General features: G+C 47.3%; 2 protein-coding genes and 1 non-coding gene across 3 annotated transcripts in view; 1 reads left to right on the forward strand and 2 right to left on the reverse strand.

The window, feature by feature from the left end:
- Nucleotides 1-335: 335 nt before the first annotated feature.
- Nucleotides 336-9017, reverse strand: LOC118235237 (heparan-sulfate 6-O-sulfotransferase 2-like). The gene is made up of 2 exons (XM_035432377.1): nt 7978-9017; nt 336-2598 (listed from the first exon to the last, which is right to left on the reverse strand). The coding sequence occupies exons 1-2, from the start codon at nt 8547-8549 to the stop codon at nt 1812-1814; spliced, it is 1359 nt and encodes a 452-aa protein (XP_035288268.1). The 5' UTR covers nt 8550-9017; the 3' UTR covers nt 336-1811.
- A 59-nt stretch (nt 9018-9076) lies between these two features.
- On the forward strand, nt 9077-9149 carry trnaf-gaa. Its single transcript has one exon. It is a non-coding gene; the product is annotated as a tRNA-Phe (tRNA).
- A 1797-nt stretch (nt 9150-10946) lies between these two features.
- Nucleotides 10947-25580, reverse strand: part of LOC118236047 (glypican-4-like) — a 40938-nt gene continuing 26304 nt past the window's right edge. The window contains exons 3-9 of the mRNA XM_035434060.1: nt 21710-22107; nt 19614-19779; nt 18260-18390; nt 17368-17514; nt 15642-15766; nt 15091-15263; nt 10947-14697 (exon numbers count right to left, since the gene is read on the reverse strand). Of these exons, the coding sequence (XP_035289951.1) occupies nt 14462-14697; nt 15091-15263; nt 15642-15766; nt 17368-17514; nt 18260-18390; nt 19614-19779; nt 21710-22107 (1376 nt within the window). The 3' untranslated portion in view covers nt 10947-14461. The remainder of the gene's footprint in view (nt 14698-15090; nt 15264-15641; nt 15767-17367; nt 17515-18259; nt 18391-19613; nt 19780-21709; nt 22108-25580) is intronic.

A 25580-nucleotide genomic window follows, 5' to 3' on the forward strand; every position in this document is an offset into this window, starting at 1 on the left:
GCTGAATTTTCTTAACAGAAAGTGCCAAATTAACCAGGACAGGTGGTTCTTGGGGACCATGTACCATTCTATTATTGTACACGATTGACCTGGGCAGACATGACTCACAAATCCTTTTCTGAAACGGTTAGGAGTCAGCATGATAAAAAGAGAACAAACAACCCAGAAGCCAGCAAAGCATCTCTTTCCCTTTAGTCCTTACAATACGGCCTAAATACAAATTCTCAAAAGTCCTCCATACTTTTCAGTCCACAAAGATGCAATGACAGCATGGAAGGAAAAGTGGTCCTAAAGTCATTTTTGGATCAAGCACAGAGGTCTGTTTACCTACATAACCTTTTTGGTTTGTGCTTGGGCTATCTGTGAATAAGGTCTGCATATTCATGGCTGCCTCTATTCAGTTTATTTGTTTTCATGCATTGAAAAAATTGAGTGCGGTCTGTACTGAATCAGTACTGTGATAGAGCCAACACTAGCCAGAAGTTCTGTAGGGTGAAGAGAAGCACAAAAGGGTCTAGCATTGCCTCTAATCACACACCATCAACCTCCACTGGTCAATTGGGCACTCACAATTAAAATCAGGTCAGCTGCACATGAAGGGTCTTCCTCTGACTTATGTCTGTGAGACAGCAAGCAGCAGCTGTGTTATAAGAGGTGGAGGCTAACATCACTCACTGTAGAGGAGGGCATGTGCTTATCTGCAATCTCCCAAATCTACAATGAAGGTTTTGGTGAGGGTTTCCGCGTGAGCATGACTGGGTATCTAAATTGGCCAGAAAAAGGGGGCAAAAGCAGAGTCTCCAATCACCGCAGTGTCCTCCAACAATTTGGGAGGGCGCCCACAGGCAATGGGTGTCCTCTGAAGAAAGTGTGACCAGTTGCCAAATCACCAGCTGAACTGCAGTTTCTGCAACGGTGTTATTTTGCGATTAGGGGATACTCTGCCAATGAAGCTATGCTACAGCCAATCACGCACCATTTCACAGTGCCCGTACCAACAGTTGGCAATGGAAAAGTCTGAATGCATCCCAGCTATGGGGTGCACCATTGCACTTAAAGCAAGTTCCTCAGCTGGATAAACGCACTTGGTTTTCCATTTCATTTTTAGTTCATTACACCAGTGCCTTTTATATTCTGCCTAAATCAACACCATTGTAAGTGCTGCAGGCCCACAAATCCAAAAATTAAATGACTGAATACTGGATAGCATTTCAATATGTCAGGGGTTTCATAAAAGCTGTGCTGATCTGACATCAGCTCCCAACCGCATAAAACAACAGTCACTGCAAGAGTGGGAAAAAAAAACACACAGACCATCACAACTTAAGCGCTTTCATCATTTAACGCGACTGAAAAACTACTTTCAGGAATGTGAATGAGGTAAGAACTAGATGTACAAAAAGTAACAATGAGCAAAATGAAGAATCAAATTCCTCAATTTCAGTGTTTATATTCATCAAGCCTATGTAGAGATTGAGCATTATTCTGCCATGTTTCTACTGTCTTTTTATGGTGAAACCAAAAGGAAAATTTCCACTGTGTGGATAATAAAGTTTCATATTTGTATTTAGTATTTTAAAAAATGTAAAAAATTCCTAGCTGTAGTAAAGTCACAGTAACGATTATTCTAATAAATAATCAGTGTTAAAAACTGGCCTAAAAGTCTCAGTGACATCACTAAAGTAGGTATTGGGGAGATTGGAGGAAGTGCTTGGTGAAATGGGGCAAATCAAGCTGAGGAACCGAACCGATCAGCTTGAGTTTATCCCATTCACCTTGTGCTCCCCAACACTCCCACAATGCCTCACTGGTTACCGCCAACGCTCCACATTCTCCAAGTAGTCCCGAAAAGGACCCTGCCTTTGGCCCTCCTCCCCTTCTCCCCACCCCTCCTCCCACTGGACCGGAGCAGGAGGGGGGTGCGGCTCCGGCCTCGGGGGTCTCTGCGGCCGCGCCCTCCGCTGCTCCCCGCCGCGCGTCCTCCGGCTCTCGTGCCGGCGGCGGCGGCGGCGGCGTGCCCGTCCGCGCTCCCGCTGGCGGGCGAGGCGGTAGCGCTGCAGGAAGAGGTCGCGGGCGTACTCGTACAGCTCCGCGTCCCAGCGGTTGAGCTCCAGGATGCGCCGCCGCGCCTCGGGCCCCGCCCCCGCGCCGGCCGCCCGCGTGCCGCCCAGCTGGGCGAAGGGCCGGACGAAGCGGAGCCGGAAGGCGCGCTCGAACAGGTACTGCGTCCCGCGCTGGAACTCGGTCAGGCCGAAGAAGGCCAGGCCCCGCAGGTTGCGCTTGGCGCTCTCCAGCAGGGCGGCGCCGCGCTCCCGCTCGCTGGTGGCCGACAGGTTGTAGCAGCCCACCAGGCTGAGGTCGGCCAGCATGCGCGTCATCCGGTTGTTGGCCAGGTTGTGGGGGCAGTCCATGAAGGCATCCAGCGAGCAGCCGGACCAGTCGTCTCCCGGGTAACAGGCGGGCAGCTCCGCCGGCGTCGGGGAGCGCCCGTCGCACACGTGCCGCGAGGCCTTCCAGGTGGCCCCGCGCTGCACGTGCCGCCACTCGCTCAGGTAGCGCCACACCGGGTCCCGCAGGATGCTGATGTAATGGTACGTCCTGCAGAGAGAGGGCAGCAAATCTGAGAGGTGGACTTTGGGTTTACACCATTCCAGTTAGTTCATATCAGTACTATACACCGTAAAAAAATATGGCTGCTTCATCCTTTACATCTACTTATTAAAAAGATAATTCATCTATTCACTGATTTAGTCGTAATATAATGTTATATTAAAGGAGTATAACCAAAATGCCATTAAGGTGCTATTAAAACTACAGTCCAAGCCCAATTTGGTATTACAGACTAACATAAATTACCAATGTTGTTTTTTCATGAGCCATATTTTAGAACATTAGACTAAATGGAATAATGATGATCTCTCTGAAATATTCAAATGAAAAGAAGTCATGGCTGAGATGAAAAAAAATGAAAATACCAGAACTCCATAAAGAGCAGTTTCAGTTATGTATTACATGTGCACTGTTCCCATATAAATTATAAGCCTTTCTGTGAACTAAATATCATAACATTACTTAAACATTAAATTCTCAAAGGGTAATGCAGTTCAAATCAAGCACAAACCACACATCGCAGACGCCATCTGTTAAAAATATAACTTGAAAAGGGGGAAATACATTTAAATGTATCCAGAGGGTATTCAAAATGATTAATTTATTATTATAGTCAGCTCTTGTTTCAGTGTCTCCTAAGAGTGCCTCCTAAGGGTTAAATTTGAGGCATTTATGACCTTCCGGTTTTATTGGTAATTTCAGACTTTATATTAACCAAAAGGCATCAACATACTATGGAGGGAAATATAAAATTAAATATAAAATATACAAAACGTGATATTTATATTTGGTGTACATTCCATATTCATTTTCTATTGCCTGTTATCTCGTGTGACTTTTTCCACAACTTACCATGCAACCGAATGCGCTGAATTAATTCTGTCGATAACGTGTTAATAAAATGCTTTATTATTCGTTTTCATATCCACACTGAGTGAAGAATACTTTAAGTGGTCGGTTGTCAAGACAGCTACATTTTGTCCAATAACAGTACGTTTCCAGCATCTGCGGTCTCGCCCACGTGCAGCCCGTAAAGGGCCTGAGGTGACCCGGGCTGTTCCTCCTCCCGCAGCCACATTCCGACACACCCCGCACCGCCTACCCCCCCCCCCCCCTCCAAACTTCCGCCTATTCGTTTATCCTCCACCCCCACATTCCCCCGTCTCGCCTTTCGCCGTTTTTCATCCCTCCTTCAACTCTTCCGCTCACTCCTCCCACGTTTGCGCTCTTATCTGCTCGGCTCCCTGTGTTCCTCGGAATTCTGTTATCGTAACCCGCGCAGGTCAGACCGCCAGCAAGCTCTCGGAGTCGGGCGGAGGGATGGCTGCAGGATAAGGAATATTCCACACAGCGGAGCGATGAAGTGGAGAAACGGGCTTCTCTTCCTCTCTGTCTCTCCCAAGACTTAAAACTTTAATTGTGCCCTTATACTTCACAGACATTTAAACAAGTGATCACTCTTTCAACACATTCTCCCATTTCCACCCTGTGGCTTCACCCTTAATTTCCCTCTCATATTGCCCTCCCCCCTCCATCTTACTAAACACCAGGGCCCCTACCGCCCTTGCATGGTTTTTTTTTTGTTGAGTGGGTTCATTCAAAGTACCATTCATTTTTCATTTATGAGGCCAAAACAGAAATGTATTTGCCACTGATTCACCCACCTTAGCAACCACACGCAGACCCAGCGTTATGCACACGCACCAGTCACGCACGCGCTCAGTCGGCAGACTCTTACTGTGCACGCATATTTACCCGCCTTTCAAAAGGCCTCCCATAAAGTCACTGCACATGTGCAAAACACACACAAGGCCTATCCGGGATTATGATGCGGCAATCGTTGACTGGTGCCTTTTTATTGACCTGAATCTGGATTCAGATTAATCAAAGAAGAGAATGGCGTGTCCACAAGCTACAGTTTGATCGTTTACGGTTACATTTTGGCTGTAACAAGTCAGACAATCAAAAACCGATTTTTAAAAAATGTATTATCCAGGCACAGTCCGTAGCAGGGTGTCCAACTCAACTCTCCATCAGGGGTTTGATTCCCCACCGTGGCACTGCCTGTATTATGACCCCATTCTCTCTCTGCTCCCCCAATCTGAACAAAGTTATAAAAATAACTAAGGGGGACGGACTGTCCGCTCTCCTACCACTAAAAATGAAAGCTCTAGTAATCAGCTGCTGTATGCAGACATGCAGTATGCATACGTGCCAGGGGACCTCCGCCTCAGCCTGAGTGCCTGAACAGAACCCGGTGTAAGAAGTGCCACCTGAAAACATCGCGTTCATGCGACACCTTTCTGAACTGATGTAGGGTAGCGTGTGTTACGTGCAGTAGGTGTGGGAACATAGGGGGCAAGCTACTGTACTGATGGACTAATTTACGGTGAGAATGTGACGGCCATCAAGTGGTCAGAGTCTGGCTGTGGATTCGCGTTCAATAGGACCGTCTTACGCTACGAGTTACTGTAGGAGCTTGTATGCGTGTCTGCCTGCGTGTAGAAGACCAAATCAATAGAGTACCCAAAGAGGAGGGCAAATTCTTTGCTCACAGAGTCAAACAGAGTTTACTCTCATTCACAAACCAACCGAATACGAAACAAACAAATAGTGAATGCAGAAAAAAGGCACACATACCTACTTAGAAAAGAACCAGACAGACACACAGATGAGCAATACACAGATGGGCACAGATCCATCATTTTGACAAATTACTACTAAAACAATCAATTCAAATTTATGCAGGTGCACGAAAACCTTCTTTTAGGCTCCATCCAGAAATGCTTAATGCTTCTAATAAAAAATTAAACGAATCAATGGGAAGTGAAAAATGAAAAAGCAATACTGTGTTCCGGTGAAAATCATTTAAATTGTTTCTGCTAAATGGGATGTTTCAGATACGTGCTGCGTAACATAGCAACGCCTTGTTACACAAAGGAAATCAGGATGCAGTGCTATTACCAAAATCAATCCCACCCCCACTTTCACAGCAGGCTCTGCCAAAGGAAATTAGAGCCAACATGTCTGCTGGCTGGCTGCAAACAGGTGAGCTGCTGGGCACATGTAGGGCGATGTCTGCCTAGCGACACACTTCTATTTCAGGTTGTCGTGGAGATGTGCCATTTTTATACTTTTTACCCTCTGTATTGTTTTTAAGGCAAGATAACAGCAAACAAATTCATTTCACTGAATAGGATACAGTATCACTTGGCTTGACTATGCTGTACCATTAACCTTCACAAAAGCATGTTTATACCACTACAAATAAAAAACATGCTGCAGCAAGCTATTGTAGGTTTTCTCATTGCAAGTGTTTGTACATGTTTACGTAGTTATTTTTTTGTTTTAATTCAGTTTAAATACATTTAATGAGAACATTTTCACTTGATGAAATGGGTCAAAAGTTGGATTCTTTCAAGATCAGCAACTGTATGTGGGCTTATCCTCTTACTACACCAGGAACACAAAGCAGGAGCCATATATCAACATCCAGCAGATCCAGTTTCCATAAAAACATGCACATATCAAGTGCCACAAAACACAGAATATTCTCTGAAAAGTGTGCCTCATATGGGAAATTGGCCAGAGAAGTGTCTGCTTTAAGAAAATGATAGTTTGTGACTTTCAGTAAAATGACGTTCAGTAGGGTATTAAAAAAACAGTGTCCACAAAAGCCCACCATTACCACATGGCATTGCAATTACACGGCTATTAATCACCAGACTGACACTGCCAGACTGAACCCAAGAGTAAATCCCCTCAACCAGCTCCACACAGACAAGTGGAGAGCGGGGCCAATGTCCGCACGACAGACCCGTCAGTGCTGAATGGGGGACACGCTCGGCTGTGAGGGGCCAGATGTTGTCGGGCCCCCTTCCGTTCCCCTCTTGGCCCCCCGGGAATTAAAACTAAAACCCGAGATAAAAGAAAAGCGGAAGACGCCGGCTGTCGAGAGTAAACAAGGCGGTCCTGGCGTCAGCCCATTGTTTCTGCTCGACAGACAAATGAGGCTCTCTTGACAGGGGGGCGCACGCTAACCCATAGTGCAGACAGAGGGGAGGGGCTGGGGGATGGAAGAGTCACCATCCTTAATTTCTCTCAAGGACTGTAATGAAATTCAACTGTTAAGTGGTCCTCAGACCGTTCAGGCTGCAGATTTAATACTGACAGTGACATTTTGTAGCATTGTTGTCAATGAGAGTCACGCTCAAGAGACTAAGGACCTTCTTCAAAATAGATCTGGTTTCTCTCTTCAGTGGTGGCAATGCGGTTCAAGTGGGAGTTTTTGAAAACGCGACTAATATTTCAGCAAAATCATGTCAGAGCTCCTTCAGTGCCTGTTTTGTCACAAACAATTTTGAATCCAAAATTGCACTTTTTTCAATAAACCTGTATTGGATTACATAGAAAATTTGAAGTGGGATTATTATAAAATGTTACAGAAATATTTCACCCAAATGTGGTCAGAGCTACTTCAGCATCTGTTCTGTCAAAATTTGAGATCTCTTAATTCTGGGAAGAAATTCCAATCCAAAATTATACTTTCTTCAATTGGTCGGTAGAGAATTACTTAGAAAGTTTAAAGTGGGATTATTTGAAAATGCTACAGTATAATTTCACACACATGGGGTGAGTGGTAGATCAGGACCTCTTCTATCATCAGTGATACAGTAATGATAATACAGCAATTTTTCACTCAAATCAGGTCAGTGCTGCTTCAGGTCTTCTTCTTTCATAAGCAAGTGTCAAAAGTTTGAGACCTTTACATTTCGGGGAGAAACTGAAATCCAATATGCCTCTTTTTCAATATGTTTATATTAGTGTATTGGTTTCTATAGACAGTATTAAGTGTTATATTTCATCCACACCATTTCAAATGTACATTAGATTATGAGGAGAAAAATGCGTGAGACACTTGGGTAGGCTATCTGAGCTTTCTATATTACAGCCTTTAAAACAAATTCGATGTGAATGTAGCCTAAATTAACAATGTAAATAAAAACAGCCACATTGCCACCATTCACAATTTATCCTAAGAGGTGGAGCTCACTTTTCGAAGCACATTACAGTCTCTGCAAACGCGCAAGGGAGAGTGAAACTGTAGAATCGCATAACGCAACAGTGGGCCGGAAGACCGGAAATTTCGAATCGGGAGCGAACTTCGATGTCGTCAGCACGACATAGACAAGGTAAACTGTGAAAATAAAAAGTTATAAAATGACGCTCATGTCACACTTGTGTGCGTTTTGTGCGCTCACTTAATTCTGTCGGCAGAAAATGTGTTTAGTTGCAATGACATGTTAGAATAATCGCAGCAAATACGTAATTATCCGGCTCGGTTGTTCTTCTTACTACAGGACTCACCTGGGAACCTTCTGCGTCTTGTTTTGCTCTGCTGTGCCCATGCGCGACGGCACGCATCTGGTGAGTTCGGTCCAGTCCGCGTGCAGCCCACAGCTCCAACCGGTCGAAAAGCGCGAGAACAACCAGGTCTCCCGCTTACCTGGCCGGTAACAGGTGCACTTTTTCTGGCCAGCCCGACACTCACATGGCCTCTCCAGCTGAATATTGCGCACTAGGTGGCGACCAAATGTGGTACCCCCGGTCTTTTGGATGTGTAGAAAGACAATCACATCATCGCCCTTAATATCGAAATCAACTGTGCGCCTCAGGTCATTTGTGGTGAAATTAAAACGGGGCACGAATCGGGCGAGAGTGCCGTCTTCTGAAATGTACGGGTCCCGTCCACTAACCTCTCCTTTACTGCTTCCACTACGAGTCCCTGATGTAGTTTCACCCAATTTAGACAGCGAACTCAGACGCAACTGCAATTGGCAATCGGTGCCAGGGCACGCATACTGTAACACTATTATACCAAACAAAAGCGCAATCAGCAGGGCCAACAGAAGCCGACTATTGTTGGACTTTTCATCCATCTTCTCGTGCGAAACCAAGTAACATTACTGAGCTGGACAACACACTGCATCGGGTAAATCTAGATAACTAGCTAGATGGCTCTTCGACTGTCAAATACCCAGCCAGCAAGTTATAGCCTATAGCAGCAAAAAGACAGTAGTGCATTTAGAGCTGGCTAGATCGTTACTGAGACAGAGACAAAGACAAAAATACGGAACACGCGAATTCCTGTAACTCTCCTCTTCCCTACTACTATGCATTTGCTCTATCAGCCTCTGTGTTCAGCTCTTTATCTTCCTCCTAAACTCAATGGCGGGTTACTGCCTTAGCGGTGCACACCGCCACCTACTGGAGTAGATGGACTTACTAATGTAGACCCTACTATATAGGAAAGTCAGTAGCACTTCATGGCTTGCTAACATTAACGGAAAGGCTATACGCAAATAAGCCATATTTTTGAGCGGACTTCATTGTGATGATAAACATGCCATCCGCCAAGTTACGGATCATATCAACATTACAGGTATACTTTACATGTATACGGCACGCCGAAATAGCTCAGTTGGGAGAGCGTTAGACTGAAGATCTAAAGGTCCCTGGTTCGATCCCGGGTTTCGGCATTTTGCTTTCTTTCTGTCTGATTTGTGAGGTCGTCTTCTATAGTTTCAGCCATTTGCTTTTACGGGAATTTACGGAAGTGGCAGCTGCCATGATCTGCTGCAAAAGCTGCAAAGTGTCCCCTGAGAATTATCACCCATTGTCAATTATCAGGATCTCAGGTATCCTGTGATGAAAAAAGATGGATTACAGATGAATGACCACATCTGTTGACCAAGTGACTGTTAGATTTTATGGAAACTTACCTGTTCAATAATAAACATACATACAACATACAGTTGGGTATCAAACTCACTTATTATTTAAGAACATGACACAAACCAAATATAGGCTATAAAGCTTCCTTTAAGATTTTATTCACATAACTGAGTGCATTGAAATGAATGCTAGGAGAAATTTTGCGTAAAGAAAGCGCATTAATGAATTACATTAATCTTAACCATAGTTCACTGTTAAGGTTCTCTTAATATTAGTGCCAAAGGCTAAAAAAAAATCTTGTTTTATAAACAACTTAATACAGCAATAAATTTGCATACTAATGTATTTATATTTGGGTATACATTTAACTATATAGCTGTACAGTTTGTATTTATATATTACCTATGTACAGCTTATCCAGATTTGAAAACTTATTTGAGATATATATTTCGTAAATCAACCTGGTATATGTGAATCGACTACAATTTGTAACTAGAGTGGTTCAATGTCCTTTTGGTCAGTAAATTTACCTTGAAATAATGACCGGCATGTCTTTGGTACTCGTCACAAATATTCAATCACAACCTAATGGCCAGAACTTTGCCCAGAAATTTCACCATGTATACAGACACAAGGAGGATGTGTTGCACAGTTGTGATCATTTATCTGCCCCCGTGCTTCCATTTCCTTAGGTGCATGCATTCTCAGCTACAGGATGTCATTATTGATGACCTCATGAGCCAGCCACCCTTCATCCTGTGTATGATGACCATGTTGTGACATTTAACACCAGCAGAGTTCAAACGCTGTTAAATGAAAATGTCCATCTGCAATATATTCAGTTCAGTTCAGTAAACGGAGGTCGGAACGGACAAACAGAAATGGTAAAATAGGTGCTATCGCTAAAAATAGGTGACAATTCAGGCGTTTTATCAAGATTTTCTGGAAAGGTGCAAGCTCTTATCAGCAGAGATGATGGCTAATCACAAATATCATTCACAGCAGCTTTTATGATGGTCAGGCTAATCATCTGCATACATAATCAGCCCATCTAGATAATATACAGCTCAGTAGATGTGAACAATGTCTGCTCTGAATCTATGCCCATGAATGAACAGTATAATTACACCAGCTGTCTGGAGGAGGGGGGGGGGGGTCCTCAACTAGACAGCCTTTGGGGCAGATTGGAACATCTACTGCAAGCTGGTTTATCTGTTTATTTAGTACTGGCCATCATTTGTCAATGTTGAAATTGATAGGCCAGAGCTACAGACCATTCACTGACAGACTTAATTACCCTATGATAGATGGTGTGTATGGCAGGAGGCTGGGGCAGTTGCACACTAGAGACTACTTGTATCCTCAAAATCAAATTCAGAAAACAAGTATACATCATTTTAAAACATTTAGGATTTTCCTAATTTTCTCAGATATATCCGGCAGGGAGTTTGAGTTGTCAAAACAACTTTATTCAGACAATACTTTGTCAACTATTTCTTCACCATTTGCTTCAGTTAGAAAATACATTTCCCAGTTGTAATAACATATTCTTATTGTCATTGTGTGGTGTTCTGTGAGTGCATAAAATAATGTCCAACAGACAAATTAAATACTTGTCTTTATTTTAACAAGACTAAGAATTTTTTTTCAATTTTCTTTTTACATTTTAGCATCTATCTTCTTTCCATCTCTCCACTTCAAACATGATTTGGTAAGGTTTTCAGTGATTTGTTAAGGCTTCTTTCAGAGATTCTAACATTACAAAATGGCTGCTCAGTATTTACACAGATTTATCCAGTTGTTTGAAAACCAGAGATGGCCAAAACCAGCCCTCATGTGCACCAGGAACATCAATCCAACTCAAGCCTCAGTTACTGGTTTAAAATCATTATTTGGATCTGAAATTAAGTCCCTTGTTATTCCAGGTATTTGTCACCTGCCATTTAATATCTAGAAAACCTCAAAGCGCCCAGCCTCGAGAGCTGGAGTGACCATCCCTAGCACTGAATGATTTTTTCCTGGCATGTGTGATGGAGATGGGAATATTACGCATGGTGAAGAAGTGGGGGCTGTTTCCCGCCACGCCGTAATCCGTACACTGATCTGCGAACGATGCCCTGAAGACGCTCCCCCCCCCAGCTCTGTTTCCTCAAGCACACACAAGCGTTCATTTACAGTCATTCAAAAATGCTGGGGGCCGAACAGAAACATGGACACAGCAAGGGCTGCGCAATTCAATTTAATTCCCACCCATTTCTTACACTTTAAGCTCACATCGGGACAACACTGTGTGGAATATCAAGCACAGTTGCCTTCTGTCTGGTGATTGGTCAGGTTCGTCACACACTCAGCGAATCCAGTTTTTCTGTTTTTTTTTTTCACGCTTGTGGTTACCAGTCCAGGGACTGGCCCAGCTTTCTAATAAGGAACTGCTAAGCGATTCCGACATCCACTCAATCTCAAGGCAGTGTCATCTCCCGGCTGAGTTTGAGGAAATCACCCCCAGCTTACCAACAGCTGTAATTAGTGACCCCTGGAAATGTACCTTCGATAGGGAGTTGGCCAGACCTGGCCAAGCACCCAGTTAAGTCAGTCTACGCCATCACCGTACAAATAGTCCTCGACATAAAATACAATCCATTTTACATTGTGTAATGTCATTTAAAAAACATAAAACATCAAGTTATTATAAAAACTAGTTAACTCTTCAAAGACCACTGAAATGCCTTTTTCCCCCATCTGCATCTGTGTATGTAAATATATATTTTATTTGTATCAATTCTGTATAGTTCAGATAGCTATGGAAGCAAATTTTGAGTGCGTACTTCTAAATGACTTTCCAAAAAAATTAACATGCCATTAAATAATTTACTGTACATAACCTATGACAATGTCTAATGTAAGGCAATTAATAGCATCTGGAGATGTCAACGGCTCGAGTTTGGTGCAGGAAAAAGAAAGACTTGTTAGTTTAAACTGAAATATTGATTCACCTGATTTTTCCGCTAACAATATTCGTCAAAGATCAAAAAAGCGAAAGAATTAAATAATAATAAAAAAACAACTATAGTCAACAATCACATTGGCCGTTGCACGCATACAGGACATTTGCAGGCACTTAACCACAGGATCAAGGTTAGGGTTTTGAATGGTCAAGACCTGTCTGTCCTCCCACCACTGTAGCAGCCAGTGTCCCTAAATTACAGGGTTACAACAACGAAACTTGGTTGCAAAGTTGGGTACACTGCTGCCATACAGGCACTCAAGTGACTGACCTGCTGAACTAAGAGGGATAAGAAAACAAAGAACGCCCTGGAAACACTTGGAAATATGAGCACATACAAGCAGACTGTCGCAGTTGAGGTATACAGATGGAAGTTTTTGGGGTGCAAACAAACACAGACACTTCAGTCTTCCTTCTTGGAACTAGAGATAAAAATGAACTTAAGTACCATGTATGAAAGTAAAACTCCTTCCGCATATAAAAGATTTGTTTTCGACCACCCTCAATTCCGTTTGGGTGGCTTTTCTGAGCTGTAAAAAAAACTCTTGCACGTTCACACGCAAAATCCACCCACCTCTGTCAGGTCAGCTGATGTCTTTAGTTACGCTATCAAATACTCTGTGAGGCTGAGCTGCTCTAGTGTGATAGGATGGGATGGACTGTGCAGAGTCTGCTACACCTCCTACTTTCTGGACCCTCTAGCTATTGGGTTTGTTCCTTAGGGGCTCATTTTGAGGGCTGGTTTGTCCCTCTTCAACACATAACGTAGAGCGAGAAGTCCCAGGCATTTCTGATGGGCACGTTCCACATTGTAAATGTGCATGACGCTATCAGACCTTTCTCTCTAGAGTACTGCCCATCGGGCCAGCCCAAACACTTCCCATCTGCAGGAAGTTTAATCGAGTGAGGATCCAAAATTCAGCATACACACTTACGCACGCACTGCATGCACATACACACTTTACTTTCATTTCTCCCAATGTAAACCTTCCAAACTTAACCCAAACCATTACAATTGCCATCCCATCACCCTTTCCTTTCCCACTTGTATTAATCTGATCATCCCCCCACCCCACCCCACCCCACTCTCCACCAAAAGCTTCCATCTATCAAAGAGGCAGAGAGTCACCTTTCTTTCATTTATGGCTGCTTTGCATAACCTTTACCCTAACCACCTGACATCCCCAAGCCACACCCAATTGTTTTTCCACTGGACAAAGATCCCTTATGCCCTCCTGATGTTCAACCCCAGAATCTGTATTTCCACCCCCTTTGGGATGCACACGTACACCTGTGCACACACACACACACACACTCTGTTGTGCATTTCTGAGCTGGCTCATGATAAACAAGGCCCTATCCATTATGTGTGTATATATATAATTTTCAGTCTGAATTTGTTTTCTATCCAGAGCACTTTCTCTTTCTAATATGAGCAGAGAATTACAGGCCCAAAGTCAGATTAAATGATCAAAGCAATATCCTCATGCACACAAATCCATGATAATCAAACAGGGTTAAAACAAAATTAAGAGGTGCTGCCGCCCCAATGAAATACACTAATTCCTCCTATCTGAAAACTTCTAAAATTGGAGATTGGTTTACACTACACTGAAATGTCAGGAGATACATTGTGGTTAAGAAACGGAATGCATACGCTATCTCACACTCTCTCTCACTCACACGCGCGCGCGCACACACACACACACACACACACACACACACACACACACACACACACACACACACACACATGCACGCAAACACACAATGACCGTGTGCATCTTAAGAAAATAAGACAAAGGCACACTGAATTAAAACGGACGCTGTCAATCACATGGGGGAAACCAATTAAAAAAAGGCTGCAAGACGACCACTTAAAACGTAATGGAATTCGGATCCCATTGGTGAACAATGTCCATTCACAAGAAGAAGAAAAAAAAAACACTAGAAGGGCGAAATGAATAAAAGGTGAACAGCTCAAAATTCATCCCCAGCTGGCAGACAAAGGTCCTGAAGGCAGTCAAAATGTCCTCTGACAGTGTCCTCTTCCTCTCCCTCTCTCTCTCTCTCGCGCACTCGCTCTCTCCCTCCATCTCTCTCGCGGTCCGTCTATCTCCAGAGGGGTAAGAGCAGAGCCAGGGCGAGCCCCGCCAGCGCCAGGGCCCCGCTGCCCCGGCTGGCCGGCCCGGCGCCGCTGCGGTCGCCCTCGCCGGTCTTCACCTCCTTCACGCGCGGCGCCCCGGGCTGGTGGGGGCTGCGCGTGGAGATGTAAATGTCCAGGTTGTCCTCGCAGGAGGGCGAGTCGCACCCGCTGCCGCTCTCCTCTCCGCTGCCCTCGTCCTCGTCTGGAGGCGGAGACATCGGTCAATCAACCAAACAGCCAATCAAGCAATCCAGTCAATTAACCAATCAAATCAGTCAATCACTCAATCAATTAACCGACCAATCAACCAATCAGTCAACCAATCAACCAATCCATCAATTCCAGGACTGCGGTTTCATATGTCATCAGTTAAAATGTTGGTTTTTCAGGGGGGCCATGTGTGTTTTTAGCGGCATCTACACATTCACAACCTTAGCGACAACAGTTCTCATGTCATGCAAATGAAGCACACTTGAATTTGAATTAGAGAGGGAGAGTGCGATAAATAGGCGGACACGTTTCCGACTGCAAACAGGAGTGTGAAAGGGTGGACACGGGGCCCCGCCGGCCATGTTCAGCCCTGCCCTCTTCTCACCCGTCTCAACGGTGATGTCATTGCCACTGTGCGCTGCCTTCAGTCGGTTGGTCATCTCCTTCAGTACCGCGATCTGACGGCGGATCATCACGTCCGGCTTCGAAACGTCGACTTCCACGTCGGGATTCGACACCTGATTGGCCAAGCCGCTGCCCATGACGACAGACTCATACCTGAAGAAAGTCAGGAGCAAGCACTCAGAAGGGCGCTCCATCACTTCATAGATCCATTTTACACAATGTTACTAAAACGAAAAAAAACTCATTAAAAGCTATTTAGCTAGTTAACATTTTATAGAGGTTGGAAGAATACACCTAGGAAGTTTTTTTTTTTTTTTTTAAAAGCCAGCACTTGCAAAATGATCAATTCTTAGTAAATAATTTAATAACAACAATAGTTATTTTTAACATACAGAAGTCTCCAGAGTACACGCCTGAATCCTCACACTCTGAGAAGGGCATAAAGTCAAAGTGCATATGGCCAGCGTTTACTCAGCTTGAATTGGAACCCGGTGCCGATGGTTCCACCCCGCACAATGCGTTTGTCCTCACCTGCTCTTGGCAGTGCCATTCCAGCACTCATCTCCCGGCTCCACCCTGTCCTCGACGCACACATTCTCCGGCAGGGTGGACCAAAACTTCTTCGCCTGCTTCAGTTTCTTCTTCACATCCGTTAGCTGCAGGCCCAAAAAGGGAGTGGGGGGGGGCAGGGAGAAAAGAAGGAACAGGGTGGGAAATAGATTAATAATTGCACGCTAATTTTTGCCGACTTCCAGTCATTTTGAGCTCTTGAAACAAATGGTTATCAAAATAATTCTGTCACTTTAAAATGCCATAGCTTATCATTTCCTTGTTTGAGAGCAATTCCTACACAACAGCACCCCCTGGTGGACTGTTCTGTAAAACAAGGTGATGGGGAAGTCAGGATTAACACCCTTATTGAATGTCTAGCACCCTGAATACCGAACACAAGTGTTCAGTATTTAACAGCACTTCATTTAGCCAACGTGAAATAAATGTATTTTATTTGTTAATTATTAAAGATATCAATTAAATTGCCAAATTGCCTGTTGGATCAACCTTTATGAATATGTACAACAGAACCAGAATAGAATTAAAAGATTTATTAAGTTTTAAGAAATATAAAATGGTTAAACTACCTTAAAAAAACAATGAATGTTACAGTTACATTCATAGAAGAAATTAATGAAAGAAGATACCAAACCACAGCTCTTCACCCCAAAGCTAATCCCAAGAATGTGCCAAGACCAAAATTCAAAAACCAACCGACAGCAGAATATTAAAAAAAAACCAGGAATGAAATATAGAACGGCAGACCTAGATGCAGGACTCAGATGCCGACTTATAATTTACTCCCCTAAACTAAATGAGAGGCACACATTTTATCTTGCAGAACGACAGGGGACACCCCCTCTTCTTCTAGCCTGCGCATACTTAATGATCAGGGGGAATCCAAGTAGTACTGATTTTATATCTTATTGCTTCAGGCCAATCTACAATACAACACAGCTTTTTAAAGTTAACCCTCTCTCTTAGTGATCATTATGGTAACATTAAATATTAAGGATTTTCAGATCTTTTTGGGAAGGACCACACTGGCTATTATGGAAATGATTGTGAGCTACCAGGTGGAGAGACCAGATCAGACAATAATTAAACCAAGTTACAAAGCCAGCAGTGACACCCTGACTTGTATTAACCAATTTTTTAAGGTACAGAAGACTATGAGTATGTGGAATGCCAGTGTGAGGTTTCCCAGGCCACCAGTGTTGACACACACACAAACACACACACACTGCACATGGCTACCCCCCCCCCCCGCCCCTCAGTTCCTGCTCTTTGTGTCTTATCTCTAGGCCGCCCGTGCCAAGCCTTTTGAAGTTTCACAGGGCCCAGAACAGGCCAAATGGTGAATTACATGGCCGACAATTAGATGTGCAAAAAGTACCATAGATATTTTACTTGAACGTGTCACTAATTCAGACACAATGTCTAACAATTTAAGACGGATGTAAGCTCAAAAAATTGCTATTAGCAATAGTACACCTGGTCCATTCATTTGGTACTCCGTGTTAAAGAGACTGAACTGGATAATGGTCATGATGTCTGTCAGGGGTGTACACTTGCTTGCATGCTTAACTGCGACGTATGCCGGGGTCTTCTCCAGTAAAACGAACCCGCTTTGAAAACTAGACGTAGACATATGTTATAACGGAGTCATAAGCCAGAGGAGGCTGTCCTTGCGGTGTTCTCTTACCAGCCTGTCGAGACTGGTTCCGGCTGCAGTGGTGGGCAAGGCATCAGGGGTGTAGGGTCTGAAGCGGCCAGGGAAGCTTTGATCTTTGATGGACCGGCTGGACCGGACGACCGTGGCCAGCTTGGGCTGCCCACAGCCTTGAAACACCTGGGAGAGGAGGTCAGATGTGTTGGGGTCAGAAAGCAGACACGGGATGCTTACCTTGTGAGGTCTTTACTCTCCCCCTGATTGCATAAATAAACACACACACACACACACACACACACAAGCATGCACAAATGCACACAGGCACGCATACACAAGAAAGCTGAAAGCTTGAAACTGTGGAATGCATCAGGCTCGTAGCCCACTGGCCAGTGTTAAGAGGCCAGTGTTCACACACAGTTACAGAGCCCTTCACCCCTCCCTGCGCCCAGTTTAGAGCCCTGCTAGACCACTCAGCCATTCAGGGACACAGACAGGAGCGGGTGCTCCGCAGAATTCCAGAACCAGAGAGGTCAAAGGTCAGGATAAGCTGCTGCATTCATGATATATTACTGGGCGTATAACTCGCAAACATGCAAGCATGCGTTCGCACAGCTACTAAGTAAGTGGGTCCAAGTGTGCCTCCTTGTTGCATGCAACTGAGCAACTCCCCGCAGCCATCTTGACTCCGGTTGCAAGTGTGGCCATGATTGAAGGCAAGAACCATTTTTTATTTTTGCTAGTTTATGAATGACTGTGAACCCCATCTGGCACTGTGACCTAAGCATTCACAATCTCAGAGCGTGAACGGTCCTGCGCGCTCATACAATTAAAAACTACATTTAAGTACTAAGCTGCCGCAGAGAGAGATTAAAAATACACCCTATGAAGTTTAGCGCATTCATTAGGCACACAGACGCACACTCACCTTCTGCGAGACCTGCATGCTGTTCTCCTGCATGTTCATGATGGCATCAGAGATCTTCACATCGATGGGGTCCATCACAGACTCGAAATTAAACGGGCCCTCCAACCTCTCTGCCAGACTCAACATGGCCTCTGAGAGAGAGAGAGAGAGAGGGGGGAATTCGAAGAAAAAGGAGAGAGAAACAGATGGGAAAGAAAAGGGAGAGGAAAGGGTTTTACTGCAAGGTTCTCAGACGCTTCTCTACATCTGCTAAGAAGCAGGTACGTTTAGTGTGCAAGACCACCCCCAGCCTCCTCCCCCCCCCCCCACCCCAGGTTTAAACTCCACAAACAAACATGCCTCGCTTTCACAAGCCTGGCCCCCCACGGTCAGGAATGCGCGCTGGTCAAACTCAATTGGGTTCGTTTAAACTGACCCCCTAATCATCCGCATCTTCTTTGTTCCAAATAATGCCTTCCCTCTGCGGCGGCGGCGGCGGCGGCGGCGTGCGCTCGAGCGTTCTTGCGCGTAACGGCTGCCGCGCGTCGCCCGCGTGGGGGCCGCGCGCTGCCTAACCCCTCGCTAAAACGCTTGCAGCGATTCCCGGAAAATAACGGAGCCACAAAAAAAAAACATTTGTTTTTTCCCCCCCGCTACCCCTGTACGCCACAAGGGGGTGCGCCGAGTCAGCGCTACGCTGTCGCGGCTGCGCTGCGCGCCAGGCCTGTAAAACAGCCAGGGGTTTTAACAAGGCGCACCAATTAAAGCGCTACAAAGAGCCCCTGCGGAGAAGCCCACAGAGAGACCCAAACTGCACACGGAGGAGCGTCCCTTTCCCTGTTCGTCCTCCCTCCCTCCCTCCCTCCCTCCGGCAGGACGGCCCCGTGGCAGAGCAGACGTCCCCCCGACTCCCAGGGATCCTTTCACTTCTGGTGACATCTGCATTTTGTCTCTGCGCTAAATCCCCCAGAACAAGGGGGGCCTTCGCACCCTAATCCAGCAGGCCCAGAGCGTGGGCTGCAGTTCGCGGCAGACAAACCCTTTCTGCCGTTATTCCAAGAGAAGCCGTAATTGGAACGACCGCAGTGACCAGGAATTTTAAGACCGCGAGTGAACGTGGCACTAAACAGTCGCAGAACATGCCCCACGTTACGGTCCTGCGGGGAGCAGAGCGCCTTTCCTTACATCCAGGCGGCCGTTTCCTGTTTGCAGGTCTGCAGTTTAACGTTCTGGAAAGTATTCCGGTCTGTTAGAATTCTCCGCAATATAACAACATCTGCTCCTGGAAAACAGGCCGCTCCCCCGCCCCGCCCCGCCCCGCCCCGCCCCGCCCCTCCCTCCGTCGCCTCTTGGCTCCCCCCCCGCTTCCTCTCACCCAGGAAGTTGTTCCACTCCGAGTCCAGGTCGGCCTGGTTGGCCAGGCAGCCGCGCAGCACGTTCAGGCAGTAGTTCTTGCAGGGCTTGAGGGCCACCTGGCCCGAGCAGTAGGGGCAGTAGAGCATCTTCATGGCGGCCCGCTCGCAGGCCGGAGAGTCTCTCACCTGCGGGAGAGACGGACTCGTTAATGCTGTGATTGGCCGATTCTGGAACCACATCCTGCGCTGACACAGACTGAAACTGACTGTAGACCAGAAAATGTACTCTGCCCTCTCTAGAGACATCACAGGCAACGCTGGTGCTCTGAAATGCTGTACTCTCACTGAGGAGCACTCGTCAGGCTTTCCTGAGAACTCACTGTGTACTTTCCAAAGTACTTCTAGAATAACAACGGGTTTAAATATTTATTACTACTTGTGAAACCTTGTAATGCAAATGAAGGTTCCGTTTCATACGGCTGCACTTCACACGCTGACAGTGACAGTGGCACTTATCGGGTTTTTCAGACACGTACGGAGCTGTAAAAACAGTGGAGACCCTGACCTCTGACCCTCAGATGAAAAAAGACACAGGTCTACGGGCAGGTCAACAAGGAGAGGGAGCAGCCATTTTGTTCCCAAAATGACTACCCTGTAGGAATTCCCGCACCTGGTTAAACAAGAGAGAAGCAACCAGGGAGAGGCCGGGGGTGTGCGTATTTATCATTACAGCTGTTCGCTTCACAGGCAACGTAGACAGTGAATCAGCACTTCAGCGCATGAGCAAAGCCTAAATGAGTCCAGAGTGTTCTTGGTTCAAGGTTCAGGCCGATGGGTTCGGTTGCCTTGTGAGTCAGATAACATGACTGAGATGCCCTGGCTACCAAAAACACACTCAGTCCCACAACACAGACGCGTCTTTGAGCACGTCCCCGGTTATTTCACTTCAGATGGGTGGATTATACATTTTAAAAAGTGCGGGTGTCGGGTGCCTGTGTACTTAAACTGTGCACTGCACATTAACAAACAACAAACTGTGTCCCCCATATTTTACAGACACTGAGGTGTGTACATTGACAGCTCATTGGCACTCATTTGATTGCAATTCTGCCCTCTAGTTCTAGTGGTGTCTGCTCTAATGTGCTTTGTTGTGAGTTATTTTGACCAAACGTGTACACAAAATAATTTAATTGTATTGCTATCGTTACTGCGTGTCATTAATTAACTATGCAAGAAAGCCCTGGTAATCGCAGCTTGGCAGCAAGAACATGCTAAAGCTGACAAAGAACAGAAGTAGCTAATATATTCATATTAATTTAGCAAAACCCACAGTATAACCTTCCCCTTCTGATCAAACCATTAGTTGGGTTTTTAAAATTTTTTTTACATGCATCAGCTTTGACCCAGTTTCGTTTTATAGTTTCTTTACTTTTGATTGCAATAACGAGGTCTTCTGATAACTTTATTCACTTCTAGCTGGAAAAAAAAAACGGTGGCCTCCACTTTCCCCATTGTGTTAAAGAACTACGCTGTATCGGCTGGTCCCTGAGGCCTGGCGCCTCTCCTTGGCAGAGGAGCATAAGGAAAGTGAGGAGCCAGGCTTAAAGGGCTGAGTTAGCCTCCCTAACAGCCCCAATCAGCCCTGCAGAAGAGCAGAGTGGAAACGATAGCCCTCGCTCCAGGAGCACTGAACCTGACCTGCAGCAAGCCCGCCCCAATCCTCCGCTTCTCTCTACGGCACACTCCTGTCCTTATTCTGTGTTTATTTTTTTTTACTTCTGGCTTGAACTGAAGTCGAAGACTCCCCTCGTTAAATCACATTGAAATTAATTTTCTATAAAAAAAAAACATCACAACCATAATCCACATAAACCGGTTGTTGGAGTGGTACATATATAAATACATACACATTTAGATGCTGTGTGAAGCCAACAGCCAACAGATTCTCAGAGAACACACATTTCCCCCGAAACCTCTAACACCCCCTTATATTCATATTCTGTTCTCTGTCAGCGATAAAGGGACAACCCCTCTCTCTCTCTCTCTCTCGCCTCTCTCCTTCAACTCTCTACTCCTCTCCCTCTCCTCCGAGTCGCCCCCCCCCCCCCCCCCTCACCGTGGAGACCTTGTCCAGCACCTCGGGGAGGAGCTCCAGGCCGCGGGTGAAGGTGCGCGCGGCGACGAAGGCGCGCGTCAGCTGGAGGCGGAGCTTGCGCGGCACGTCGCCGAAGGGCCGGAGCTCCTCGGTGTGGCGGCTGACGCAGCCCATGTAGGCCTCGGGGAAGTCGTACTGCACGTTGACCAGGCGGAACATGCGCTCCAGCAGCTCGGCCCAGAAGTCGGCCAGCATGGCGTCCAGGCTGACGGCGGCGCCGCCCGCCGCGTAGTAGCGCCGCAGCTCGCCGAAGAAGCGCTGGAAGAGCTCGGCGTTCTTCATGTACATCATGCCGTAGGTGCGCACGAACATGTCGTGCAGCGAGCGCTCCGCGTTCTCCAGCAGCTCGCGGAAGAACTCTGCAGGAGGGAGAAGGAGGGCGGTTAGCGATTCCTCTGGGGCGACATGGCTCAGGGGGTAAGACCGATTTGTCTGGCAGTCGGAGGGTCGCCGGTTCAAACCCCGCCCCGGGCGTGTCGAAGTGTCCTTGAGCAAGACGCCTAACCCCTAACTGCTCTGGCGAATGAGAGGCATCAATTGTAAAGCGCTTTGGATAAAAGCGCTATATAAATGCAGTCCATTTACCATTTACCTCCTGCGTTTCGACCCGGCGAATATACAGGTTTGGGTTCCATTCGGTTCCTTCTCTATTGTTTAAGCAAACACCGTACCCTGCGCACTGTAGGTGAATTTGGAAAAGGTTCAAAGCTTAAGAGGCGAGGAACCCGAGCGCGAAAGAAACGACTCGGGACGGCGGTCGACGCATTCTTCGGCGTGGGAGTGAACCTCGGCCCGGCCCGCGCCGCACGCACAGAGAAGAATGCGAGTTTGGACGGAGATCAGTCGGAGCGAACGCGTCGCAATGCTGAACGCATTAAACGTGAAGCAATGCGAAACGCGATAGTTTAAGGCGCGAGGGTTCTCAAACGCCGCAGCCGGGAATGAAAACCAGCGGACGCCGGGAGGTTCGAACGGCACGCTCGCGCCGTTTTAAACGCGTCCTGATTCGTACGCGCCGAACAGACGGACGGGGGAGACCGAGAGAACGCAAAGTGTGTTGCGGACAAAGGTTTCCTTTGTCGGGAGGGAATATGTTTAACATAACAACATGCGCTACATGCGAATTCTTTGGCAGTACAGGTAGAAACTTGTCACTTTGAGGCGAGAGAGAGAGAGAGAAGGAGATTTATGTTTTTCTTCATCGCGCTGCCCGTGTGCGTTAAGCGCAGTGGAAAGACTGCGATGCCGCTGCCAACGAGGCTCGGAGCAGAACTGGACCGCGGGCAGCAACGCATTAAACAGATTTCCGAACGCGCGTGTTCCAGTTAAACGGCGAAACTCCCCTAAAACCTGTAATTTGTACATAAGTTTTGAGGATACGGGTTGGAAAAAAGTAAGAACACGGGCTACGAAAGGGGGGAAAAGAGGAGGAGGAGGAGGAAGAGGAGGAAGAGAGGTGCCCCTTGTTCTTATTTAGACTGTGGGAGCAGCTGAGCCTGCTCTTCAGTCCAGATTGGCGTTAAGAAGTAATGACTACCAACAGACTGGCTCAGGCCCACCGCCATCAATGGCATTTTTCTGTCACATTCCATTCTCCTTTCTCTCCCTCCCAGCCTCTCTCTGTCTGTCCTTCAGTGACATTTTCAATAGGATTACTGAATAATGCAGTCCCCCCCCCCCCCCCCTAAAAAATGACCTGTACCCCCCTTCAGCCCCCCCCTAAAACCCCCTTTCCCCATCACTCCCTCTCCCTCTCATTCCCCCTTTCAGATCATCAGTTCCTTCAGAGGGAACAATGACCTACTTCATCCTGAGGAATGCTATCCACCAACCACCCACCCCCACCCCCCCAATACCCCCCCCAACTCCCCCTTACAGACCCTAACCCCCCAACCGTCCCCCACCTCTCACTTCCATAATCTGTACAAAATGAGAATACCTCTCTCTCCCCCTCTCCCTCTCCCTCTCTCTCTCTCCCCCTCTCTCTCTCTCACAGTCGCCCAGTCAGACAGGAGGCAGAACCTTTACAGACAAAAACGCGAGCGGCATTCCCGCCTGTGAACTCCAGCTTTCCGTAGACGTTCCCATTTCCCATTTCTGCGCGGAACACGCTCACACAGTGAGAACCATTCCTGGCCTCTCGCCTCCCCGTCCCCTCCCCGAAAAAAACCGCGGGCGCTACCTCTCGCTCGGCGACGGGATGCTCGGCGCGCACTCCCCCCGACCGAATTAGTCGCCCCGAGGGTGGCGGAATATTCCATCAATCAAACGGAGCGCGGACAAAAGGACGGGGGCACTGCGAGCCGCAGTCGTTACCGTTAGACAATGGCGGCGGTTAACAAATCTGTGCGCGCCGTAATTAGTGGCGCACATCGGCATTCAGATGCGAGCGCGCATTCTTTCGCGGTAAGCTGCCACGCAGGCCCTGACAAAGTCTGTCACTTCCACTTCAGACAGACACACACAAGGCCAAGAAAAGAGGGAGGAGGAGGAGGGGGGGGGGGTCTTCTGGTGGGTTAAGTTGGGGTTTTTTTTAAGTTTTTTTTTTTACTTCACCCCCCCTACTGTGTTACCAAGGGTACCGGAAACACTGTGGCCTCTCCTTTTACCTCCGAGCCCCCTGCCCTCGCTCGCAGGCTGGGGAGAGGGCACCAAGCAGCACGGCCCATTGAGAGAGATTAAAACAAAAGACTTCTGCAGACCCTCGCCACCACTAACCCCCCCAGCCCACAACCCCCCCACCCCTAACCCCCCCAGACCCCCGCCACCACTAACCCCCCCAGCCCCCCGCCACCACTAACCCCCCCAGCCTCACCCCCCCCACCCCTAACCCCCCCAGACCCCCGCCACCACTAACCCACCCGGCCCACACCCCCCCCCCAACCCCCAACCCCCCACCCCTCCCTGTCAGAATAGCCCCGCTGCCACAAGTTTAAAGTCAGCGCTTGCAGAGGAGGGAGGCAGTGGTGGGGGGGGTGGGGGGGTGGTTGGGGGGGGGGGGGGTGCAGGGCTAACTCCCCCCGCAGGGTAGCTGGTCTCGGTCAGCCCCCATCCTCAGCAGAGCATGTAGCCCCAGCAGCATCCAGAGACCCTCGCCGCCAGCTCCGCACGAACTCCTTCAGCTCACCGAGCCGCGCTATGCTAGCAAAACACTTCCCCGCACCGAGCCGCGCTACGCTAGCAAAACACTTCCCCGCACCGAGCCTCGCTATGCTAGCAAAACACTTCCCCGCCCTGAGCCTCGCTATGCTAGCAAAACACTTCCCCGCCCTGAGCCTCGCTATGCTAGCAAAACACTTCCCCGCACCGAGCCGCGCTATGCTAGCAAAACACTTCCCCGCACCGAGCCTCGCTATGCTAGCAAAACACTTCCCCGCCCCGAGCCTCGCTATGCTAGCAAAACACTTCCCCGCACCGAGCCTCGCTATGCTAGCAAAACACTTCCCCGCACCGAGCCGCGCTATGCTAGCAAAACACTTCCCCGCACGCCTTCACCGCTGAGACAAGACCGCACCGTCTTTCCCACTGCGCCCCGAGCATGCGCACGCAGCTAGCAGCACGCACAACACAGGGCACCATTTACATGCGGCCTTCTGTCTGACATTTAGTGAAAGATGGATCAAACAATCAGTGCAAAGCTAGTCTCGCTCAAATTCCCTCAGAGTCTGAGCGGCTACGTTTGCTTACGAAGGTACACCCTTCTGGGTCAGCAGCATTTGCGCCGTTGAGCAGCAACGGTCACAGCGACAGTCTTAAAAACATTCACAAAGCGCAGTCTGAACAGTGCCAAAAAAAGAAAGGAAAAAAAGCCTGCGTGCGGAATGAGTAATGG

The sequence above is a fragment of the Anguilla anguilla genome, chromosome 9 (assembly GCF_013347855.1).
Source record: "Anguilla anguilla isolate fAngAng1 chromosome 9, fAngAng1.pri, whole genome shotgun sequence".
Lineage (NCBI taxonomy): Eukaryota > Metazoa > Chordata > Actinopteri > Anguilliformes > Anguillidae > Anguilla > Anguilla anguilla.